A 10,819-nucleotide genomic window follows, 5' to 3' on the forward strand; every position below is an offset into this window, starting at 1 on the left:
CATTGTCAGTTTGCATTTACATAAATGTATTGACTTTCTGTGTTCCATAGATGGTACAACTAAACACAAGCTTTGCAAGCCTTTTCTTTTCTTATTGGTCATACTGTATCCTGGGCAAATGTATGCTGTTTTTGTAATTGTAAAACATTAGGTGATCTAAGTATAAAGCCTTCAGTCTTATAGCAAAATGACACTTCGGTAGTGGTTTGGGTTGTGTAGTTGCATTGCCATGATGCAACTCCAAATATTGGTGAAAGATCTTCAATTGATGCTGCAGTGATGAAAAAAACTTACACTGCAATCAAAATCACTATTTTAGCACACAAACAATGTTTGTCCAAAGTGGATTCTGCCAATGTTTAACATTTCAAAACCTGGCACAGTGTTTTTATCAAAAAAAAGTAAACTACCTGTTTACACTATTTGATTTAGGAGGAAGATCCGGATCGGGGTTGCACTATGACAAGGTAACTACACGACATAAACCTCTACCAAAGTGCCCTTGTGCTTTATCTGTTATGCTTCACACTAGCATGTTAAAGACATGCATCCCTCCCCCACAATGATTTAATGTAAGTTGCTTGCTTAACATCCTTATTCTATGCAAGCACTAATGACCTTTCTAATGTGTAGTCCTATAAAAGACGGTATTAATAACTGAAGAATCCCACCTCTGCGTAGATCCTCTTGTCGCTCTGCACCTTGGTGTTAGGGTCCAGAGGTGAACGATAGTCAGGGGAGGTGTACAGCTGCATCAGCAAGGGCATCTGGTGAGGGGGGATAGTTGTAATGGTAGTGTCTGGTGCCTGGGTGCCTGGTTTTGAGAAGAGGGTATAATTAGCTACACAAAACCATATTTTAAAAAAAAACATACACCATACCATACCATAAATGTACTGTATGTAGCATGATTGGTACAAGGTCCATCTTTTTACGGCATGGCTGTGCAGGCTGTCTAGAAGAAGGTCTGTCTGTCTGTCTGTCTGTGTGTGTGTCCGGAGCTAATCTTTAAAACCGCTGGACCAATCAGCGGCACAATGACTGCCATATAAGTGCCTCCACTAATGTATTTATTTTTTCACATATGTATTGTACTTTTTGAGATATTTATCTTACATTTTATAATGGGAGTCAATTAGAGCTCTGCCTCTGATCTGGCTGAAGCCTTAATCAACCAAATTTGGAGTCATAGATGTGTAGATGACTCTCATCACAGGATGGCCACATGAAGTCCGAGATCCACATTGGAGCCTCATGGATTCCATGTGGATCCCAAGATCCACATGATTCAATTTCTTTCCATGCAATGCCGTAGTTTTGCACCACTGTTTATGACTTTAGAAAATCTTGTGTGTAAGCACAGCTTTTAATTGTAACAGTAGTAGCTTAGTGGGTAGAGAGGCCATCTGATAATCCGATGCCCTACGGTCCATCCAGTATATGTGTCGAAGTGTCCCTGACTGAGCAAGACACTTTACCCCTAACTGCTCCGTCCCGAGTGCTCATTATGACCATCTGAGCAGCCATCAGCTGCTCCCTCGCGGGATTAATAAAGGTCCACCACGCTCTTTATTTATTTTACCTCCTGTTGGGTGATCTTTCCTCCTTAACACCAGCGAGACCATAGAACCCTCGATCAGTTTGATTTCAGTGTAGCTCGTGAAAGTTTTGGCTTTAAAATGATCCAGTGCCTTCTTCTGCACATCTGCAAAGCTGTCACTGGTCAACGTAACTGATGGCAGGAGAACATGCGGGATGCTCGGCAGAAGGATTTCATTATTAGACTGTTGGGAAGGGAGAAAAAGTGAAGACGGTTCAGTGGAAGGGGGGAAAAAAACTGGTATGGTGTTGATTGACAGAAAAACAGATATGTGGTGGAGTTTCAATGACATGGGATAGGCTGGCTGTCAAAGACAGATCTTGTTTTTCTCTTTCTTTTTTTCCCATTTAGTTGTAAAGGGAGTTATGTAACAGTACTACTGCTACTGCTTACACAGAAGGAGAATAATAAATGGTAAAGTCTGACGACTCAAGAGTCTGCAAAACCGGGTGGTGTATGAAAATATATACTGTATTGTATTTCCCTGTATATACAGTATAGCATCTATAATTATGGAATCTGTATGATATATGTATATACGGTACTATCCGTGAAATAAATACTTGAGTGTGTGCACTGATGCTTACACCCAGTGTTGATTTCGTCGACTAAAACTATGAAGAAAAATATTCGTCGACTACTTTTTTTCACTGACGAAATCTAAATAAAAACTAAGCTACGATGACTAAAACTAAGACTAAATATATTGACAATTTCGTCAACAAATAAAAACTAGAATAAAATGTTAGGGAGGGACTAGTGGAAAAGAGATCCAGTAGAACTAAAATACGAGTCATTTTATGCTTGGTTGCGCTCGAGTGTGGCGCTCTGGAAATAGCAGATCTACAAGCTCACAACGCGTCGCAGCTTGTAGATCGTCTATTTTCAGCATGCAACCAAGTGTAAAATCAGGCTTTGCGACGCCATCAAGGCCCGCCAAAATAGATGTTCAACTAAATCAACTGTCAGATTACTAAAATATGACTAAAACGGAATCAAAATTTGCTGTCAAAATCAACACTACTTACACCAAACTTAGTGTGTCGTGCGTTAAGGAAGCTCCAGGTAGTGCCCTGTGGCCCTCTCAGGAACACACTGATGGTCTTCTCAGTATCCACATGAACTGATACGTTGCTGCAACAAGAACCACCAAATCATTACGAGAATGCAAACAAGAAGCGGCGGAAGACTTTGTGCCACTACAAGGCTACACTTCATATGGACTTGACATACTTCATTGTGCGTGGTGTCGCAGATTCAAGCTCACAACAGGATCTCATCGCAATATTTAGTCAGATTAGAGTTTGTAAAAATTATATTTTATATGAAAAAGACAACTGGATTCATATACCGTAGAGGTAAATGTACAAGTAACACATTATGTAAAAACTTGCTACATGCATAGGATGTCTCAAAATGTCTGAAATTAAATTAATATTTTGTTTAGCCATTTTCTTTCTCCTTATGGTTTTTGTGGCATGGTGGTTTTACTAGTGAGCACTTTATTGCCCAATTGGTTTTATAAATACTCTTGATTGTCTGATATCTATCTCATTATGGAACAGTGCATTGTGTCAGCTACTAGAGCTAAGCCATATTGACATACCCTAACATATAGTACTAGTGTAATAAACGTCATATATTTTACCGAATGCTGGCATTCTCTGGGATATTGATTATGTGGAGCTCTGTTTCATCACCAGGGTCCTTAGATTGGGTGGAGCAAGATTTTAATGGTATTGATGAAAACTCCATAAAGTGCTTCAGAGTTGGATCTTCATGTTCAAGTGTGCAGTCCCTAGAGCCCAGTTTTGTTCCTGCAAAACCAAAATAAATGTTCATAATTTAGTATTTTTTCTATTTACAAAAACAAACATGCAATTTATCTATGCATTTAAGCACTTTCACCCCGGTGTCCCTATTTTAGGCATGACAATATAGCTGAACATTTTCTAAAAGTTTCTCAAATATTCACACATTTTCAAAAAATAGCAATCTACACACTCGCGGTACGACACCTTGTGAGCTTGTAGATCTACTATTTTTTGAAAATGTCTAGGGCTCAAGTAGTTAAGCTGCAATCCGTAACTTTCGTTAGGAAGACCAACTACAACCACCACAGTTGTGCTAGTTATATTGCATTAACATACTCTACCATACGGATTGGTTAAAATGTTGTTTTATTCACAGTTATAAGTCATAGATTGCCGCTTTAACTTGGGACAAAAATTATTCTACATAACACACCAGTACAGTATGCTATACTGTACCTTCTCTTCCAGTAAAGGTGATACTGGTTGGGTCTCGTAGAGTGGTGAATGAGGAGACCCCGCCAAACTCCTGTGTTGCCCATTTGACCAACTCTTCAACCTCAGTGGGGAAATCTCTCTTGTGTTGTTGACTGTCTGCGTTATATAAGGTAATTTTAGAGTCTGTCTGTACCTGGAAGATATAAGAAATATCCAGAAGATTAGAATTATTGATCGAGAGGATTACTTTCAAAGGCAACAAAGAGCAGAAACAGAATCCCTTTTATTGTGAAGCTACAGTATGAACAAATTTGCCCAAAAGGACATAAAAGTAGACACAGAAAACTAGTAAGCAATAAATAGAGCAAGTCAACAAGACAGACAGGCAATACCTATCTATTCGCCGGTGTCACAATAGTGGGTGAGTCAGCTTTTTATATAAAGAGCTTTAATGCTTGCCAGATGTTTCAGACAACAAACAAGTTAAGCCCCATCTCCCTCACTTTCTCTTTCTCTCTCTCTCTCACTTTCTAACACTGTGTCTTACGCCCACCCTGCTCCCTCGTTCGCCCTATTCTCCGAGCAGGGTCCATTTGAAAAGGAATGTTTATTATGGTAAAGTGTCCACAAGTCCAGTTGCACAACCCCGTTGGAGCCAAGGTCTTTCCTTCACTTCCTGAGTGGGGCCGGGAAATGGGACCTTTTTAACTTTGTGCGTCAGCGGGGTCGGCTGGAATCTGGCTCCATACGAGGTATAAATATATACATCCAGACCATAGACTAGACGCTCTGCTTTTTTCCCCTGCCTGGACCAATGGGAAATAATGGACTTCAGAGCACTTATGAATGAGTGTGTGCGTATAATGTACTGTATATGTGTGTGTGTGTGTGTGTGTGTGTGTGTGTGTGTGTGTGTGTGTGTGTGTGTGTGTGTGTGTGTGTGTGTGTGTGTGTGTGTGTGTGTGTGTGTGTGTGTGTGTGTGTGTGTGTCTGTGTCTGTGTGTGTGTGTGTGTGTGTGCCCCAGCGTGCATGCATGCACGTACGCACATGTACGTGTGTGTTTGTTTGTGTGTGAGAGTGGCCAGGGTATGGCGGACTTTATGGCAGACTGTACAGTATGTTGTTTGTAGAAAGCTAACAATTGGAGCAATCTCACTCCTATTGACATTCACTCACAAGTCAAATATTTTGCTTAGGGAAGCTATAGTTTTATATAATACCATATTAGCCCACATAACAGTCTGCACACACACACACTGAAGCTGAATAGTACAGTGAGACCCATACAGCCTTGGATCCTGACTCAACAATGGCTTCATTTATTAATCCCCATCAATGTTGCCATCAATATTCCAACTAGCATGCTAACATGTTATTTTGAACTAGAAATGGACCCCCTACTATGGGGTCCATGGGGTACATGGGGTCTATGGGGTACATGGGGTCTTATACTTCATGGTTCCATTTACAATAAAGCAACACTAATTAGCAATGCCACATTGCACAAATACATGGGCGGTATACAGTATGACCTGTGCTCTGGTGAGAAGGAGCAGAGCTGGCATTCATTAAGGGGATTTTTTGTTTTGTTTGAGGAACACACTACTGATTTATGTTTTGGCGACCGAATGGCGTTTCGACATGTCGCTCAACAAAATAACACATGTTCAGTGGAAACAGACTTCTCTCAACTGAAAATACTTTGCTGCTTAAGCATAAATCAAGCTTAACCCATTAAAACCGGGAACGCATCAGTGTCATTTTAGATTTTAGCGTTGTCTATTCAAAAATAGCAGATATATAAGCTCACAGTGCGTCACTTCGTGCCGCTCTGCGAGCTTGTACATCTGCTATTGTTGAAATTTTTTTCTTAATCTTGAGAAGTTTGAGAACTACAGATTTTGAAGGCATTGGTAGAATAGGCCTCGGGTCCAAATGGGTTAAGGTGTATTAGGGTGTGAAGATTAATAAATATACAGAAAGTGTAATTTGCTTTCAACTACTATAGGCTACTACATACAGCATGTGTGGTGTCGGGAGATTGAGAGCTTATTTCTAAGTGAGGGGATTGTTGTTGCGTGTGTACTTTAAGTGGGTCTACTACAGTAGCATTTAAGTTCAGTACTTTCAATAGACCTTTTTCACAGCAACTATAATGGCATGAAATAGTAGGGTAAAAACAGGTAATACCAATGATGCTAATTTAGGTAGTGCTGCATTCAGGTCCAACAGAGTCGGAGTGCTGCTATTGTGCATGCTGACTCACTGGGAAGACTCTGCTAATGGAACAGAACCTTAATTAGCATAGCATTGGTAAAACCTGTGTTTACCTTACTATTTAATATGTAACAGCAATAACTGTTGGCTGCCTGGCCAACGTTCTTTTTCTGAACAGATGCAGCATACCCCATATTATACAAATTCCTCCTCTAATTAATTAATTTCTAATCCAAACACTACACTTCCTTCCTACTGCATCATGCCAAATTCTTAATTGTGACTGCGCCCACACAGTGACAAAAGTATGAATGAATATAATTAAAGAAACATATTTTAAAATAAACTATTTCAAATAAGCCTCTAGAGAATCAGCTTGATGTTGTGCAGCCACAGGTCAATGTATTGTATGAAAGGAAGTAGTCTTGACACAGGGAGTGGCTCTGTCTTCTCTAGAAAACTCTCAGATTAGATTTCCTTCCCCCTCAGTATTATAGCTGCAATAGATGAACAAGACTCAGATGGTTGTGGTCAAAGTCATTTATTTATCTTTAACCTCCGAAGGACCCTTCCATGACAGTTAAGATTCCATAACCCTGATGCTGAGCAGACACCATTACCCTGACACTCAGTCACAGTATACTGTTTGTTCTAAGCTGACAGCTATCAGAACACGAGAGGGAAACACAATTCGCTGTCATGAGTCATGACTATCTGTGACCTCTTTGGCAGAACTGGCTGAAGAAGTTGGGCCAGGAGTCGAGGCAGTGGCGGGTCAGTCGCCTGACTGTCTGTAGCTTTAGCTTGGCACTCACAACGCTTCCTGACGTGTCTACGATGCGCGCGCGTGCTTCGACGACGAAGGTATTTAGGGCCAAGATGCAAAGGTTGCAAAAGTTTCTGCTGAGCTGTGGTATTTCTCAACGTTATACGCAGCCCTGTGCAACCGGGTTGCCTGTGGGAGTCCAAGGAGGATTGTCACTATCACAGCTGGATAGTGAACTGGGCATGCCCCCAACTGAGCTGTCAAGTTGATGACGTATTTCTTCAGACACAGAGCAGATGCTGTTGTTCACAATCTGCCCGCAGTAAAACACTATTACTCCCCCAGTGATACTGCTCATCCCACAAAAACATCCCCTAGTCAAAGGCAATGTTCTCACGGCCCCGAACAGGACATGATACGTGATATAGTATCACAATTTTGTCAGCTTATATCAGTGATTGTTGACAGGACTGTAAAGTTGTCAACCGGTAGTGGTCCGTGGTATCGTAAAGCTGCAATCCATAACTTGCCACTGTTAACCGGGATTCGAACCCGGTTCTCCTGCACGAGAGATCAAATTTGACCAATTCCACGCTGCCAATAAGGCATGTCCACTTGGTATGGGGAGATATTGTACTTTGAGCTTCAGGCTATACTAGTTATCCACCAGTAGGTGTCCTACCCAGGGACACCATGGTCTAAATTACTCTTTCAAACAGTGAAGATGTAGTTTTATTGTATTAACATATTCTACCATACAGATTGTTTGAAATAATGTTTCAGGGTTAGGGTAGCGGTCCGGGCACCTCGGCTCTAATGTAGCCTGACAGAGCATTGTGGATTCGAGTCCCGATCCCGATGGTCTCCCCCCATCTCTCTGCTGGATGTCTCCCCCCATCTCTCTCTCCCCGTTTTCTGTCCATCTCTACAATAAACTATAAATAAATTAAGAAAAAAGCAGAAAACCCCCTCAAAATATCAAATAAATAAATAATTAAAATATCTAGATTTTCATTAGAATGTGAACATTATGACAGAGCTACGCCTTTGGGCCTTCTCATTTTGTGACCAACCCAGCACTTTTGATATAGTTTTAATTGTACAGTACTGTATGTAGGGAAAAAGCTAAATCACACACACACGTACACGTACACGCGCACCCACACACACACACACACACACACACACACACACACACACACACACACACACACACACACACACACACACACACACACACACACACACACACACACACACACACACACACACACACACACACACACACACACACACACACACACACACACACACACACACACACACACACACACACACACACACGTACGTCCATGGGGACTGTCAGAGTAAACAAACAAGGTTAATTGTTTCTCCAAACTGGCCCAGAGGGAGGCACAGCTGTGGTTGTTTGATTCTATATAATACAGCTGATGGCAGATAGCAGCTTCATAATGTATATCTGGACAGACATTACCCAAGAAGATCCTCTAAAAGTTGAAAAACATACACCTTCATAGCCTATAGCCTACTGAGAGGGCACAGATCATAATATTTGGATTTCAAAAACTCAATTATTTAAATACTTAAACCCATTAAACTTAGTTGACCTTAGAGTCCCCCAGGGCTCCATACTAGGCCCCTTTTTTTCTTTTTCCTTCTACACCAGTGGTTCCCAAACCTTTCCCCCCAAAATCTCGAAAGTGTGCGCGTCCAACCCATCTGACCACTTAACACGGAAGCCGAATGGCTGCCGTGTTAAGTGGTCAGATGTTTATTTTAATCATCAATCAATCGATTGTGTTTCAGCTTTGATCAATGAACTAATGTAGAATACTTTGCTTTCCTAATTATATCACAAAGAAAACAGATTTTTCAAGGTTTGAAAGAAAGAAATACTGTCACTTACGTTTTTTTTAATTAATGTTATAATATCAATACAATCTTAGTGTATTGCCAATTATTTGGGGCCCCACTTGCAATATCCCTGACGGCCCACCAGGGGGCCCGGCCCATAGGTTGGTAATCGCTGTTCTACACTAAATAACTTCACCAGAAATAGCTGCTATGCTATCTAAAGTGGTTAACCCTGGCGTCCCTGTTTTGGGCAGGTCATTATAGGCGAAAATCATGCGTTGCAGATCGATTATTTTTGCCATTTGTCATACCACAAATACCATATAGGGCTTAAGTGGTAAGTCTATCAGGTGAGGTGTATCAGAGATGGTACTGTACTTACATAGATGTTTACAGCACTGGAAACGGAGCACCATGCATATGCGGGAGAGTCTGCAATGAGGATGAGGTTCATGGGCGATGTAATGTTCACGTTGATAGGAAATAAATTGTTTTCTTCTTCCTGCAGGGAACAACACAATAGTTGTTAAAAGATGCTACAGGTATATATATATGATTAGGATCAAAACAGTGTGAAACAACAAGACTTAAGGCTCTGTTCCATTTAGAGCCCTTCAAGTGAGTCAAGAGGCACAATAGCGGCACCATAGATACTAGATAAAATGTAGATACCGCACTGCTGCTGCTGTTCAGTGGAGAAAAGTCACAACATGGCCACCATATTGGTCCAGTCAAGCTGCGCCTCCAAATGCATAGGCTACGTGTACGTCTATTACACAATTGAAATGATTATAACTCAATGACGTTTGTCACAAATATCAGCCATGTAGTTACTGTATGTTATGATACAGGATATTTGGTTGAATGAACAATGTGGGTTTTCATTCCAAAGCATTTTTCTCTGTATCGTAATAGCAATGCTATAAAACAAAACAAAACGTTTCAGTTCCAGCCCAGGTACAATATACAGCCCAAAACTGCACATGACTCAGGCATATTTCTTGCAGTGGAGTTATGGCAAGTTGCCCAGAACAATATGGCAGCGACGTCAATCCGGCGTCTACATATATTATGTCTATAAGCACTCTGTTTGACCTGAATGGAACACAACCTTAATTAATATCATTGGTAACACCTGTTCAGGATGTGACATTAAATGAGACCCCGGATGAAACCCAGTGCTGATCGCTTATATGTGGCCCCCTGTTTTTTGTTGTTTTTGTTTTTTCAAGTCGATTCCCACAGATAGCTTAAAAATAAATCTATGATAAACAAATCCACTAAACAAACATCAGCAATTACCATATCTAATACACATTGGCATATCAACAATTGCTCAGAACTCAACAGCAGCACGTCCTACAGTATGTACAGTAGCTGGAGTATAAACAACATATGTGGCACAGGCACAGGAAGTGTGGCGGTATAGTGTATATTCCCACAGGAACTCTGTCGTGATTAGGAAGAAAAAGAAATCAGGGCTTCGTAAACATTTTTACCGGAGAAAGGGTTACACAGGGGTCACCAGCAGGCATAGAGCGCAGATGGATTATGCAAGCTTATTTACATTTTACAGTTGTTTTTAAAGACGTTCTATATCAAGCATGTAGTTAGAAAAGGGGAAACCTGGTCGATGTGAGACTTGTTGCAGTGTACGAGAAAGGACACACTGTTTCAGTAAGTGTATGTGCTTTTTATCAAAAACGATCAGGCTCTTGCAAACACACACACACACACACACACACACACATGCGTGCGGGCGCACACAGTCACAACACGTGGAGTATATTGTTAGGAATAGGGAAACATGGCCAATGTAAGACTTGTTACAGAGCACAAGAAAGGACACGCTGTTTCTGCAATCAATGGTTACGAGATTACTTTTTTGTGTGTGTGTGTTTGTGCATCTAGTTTTTACACACACACACACACACACACACACACACACACCCCCCCACACACACACACACACATACACACACACACACACACACACACACACACACACACACACACACACACACACACACACACACACACACACACACACGCACACGCTCTGTTAGGTATTTCCCTCACGTGCAAGCTCTCCACCTTAACAAACAAACAAA

At 41.1% G+C, this 10,819-nt stretch overlaps 1 protein-coding gene across 1 annotated transcript in view; it reads right to left on the reverse strand.

Moving 5' to 3' along the window:
- eng (endoglin) overlaps nt 1–10,819 on the reverse strand; it is a 56,655-nt gene that overhangs the window by 10,479 nt on the left and 35,357 nt on the right. Inside the window, exons 4-9 of the mRNA XM_080420112.1 lie at nt 9,091–9,210; nt 3,871–4,042; nt 3,249–3,417; nt 2,629–2,734; nt 1,583–1,784; nt 672–814 (exon numbers count right to left, since the gene is read on the reverse strand). Of these exons, the coding sequence (XP_080276238.1) occupies nt 672–814; nt 1,583–1,784; nt 2,629–2,734; nt 3,249–3,417; nt 3,871–4,042; nt 9,091–9,210 (912 nt within the window). The remainder of the gene's footprint in view (nt 1–671; nt 815–1,582; nt 1,785–2,628; nt 2,735–3,248; nt 3,418–3,870; nt 4,043–9,090; nt 9,211–10,819) is intronic.

Source organism: Gymnoscopelus braueri, assembly GCF_963280865.1.
Source record: "Gymnoscopelus braueri genome assembly, chromosome: 22".
Lineage (NCBI taxonomy): Eukaryota > Metazoa > Chordata > Actinopteri > Myctophiformes > Myctophidae > Gymnoscopelus > Gymnoscopelus braueri.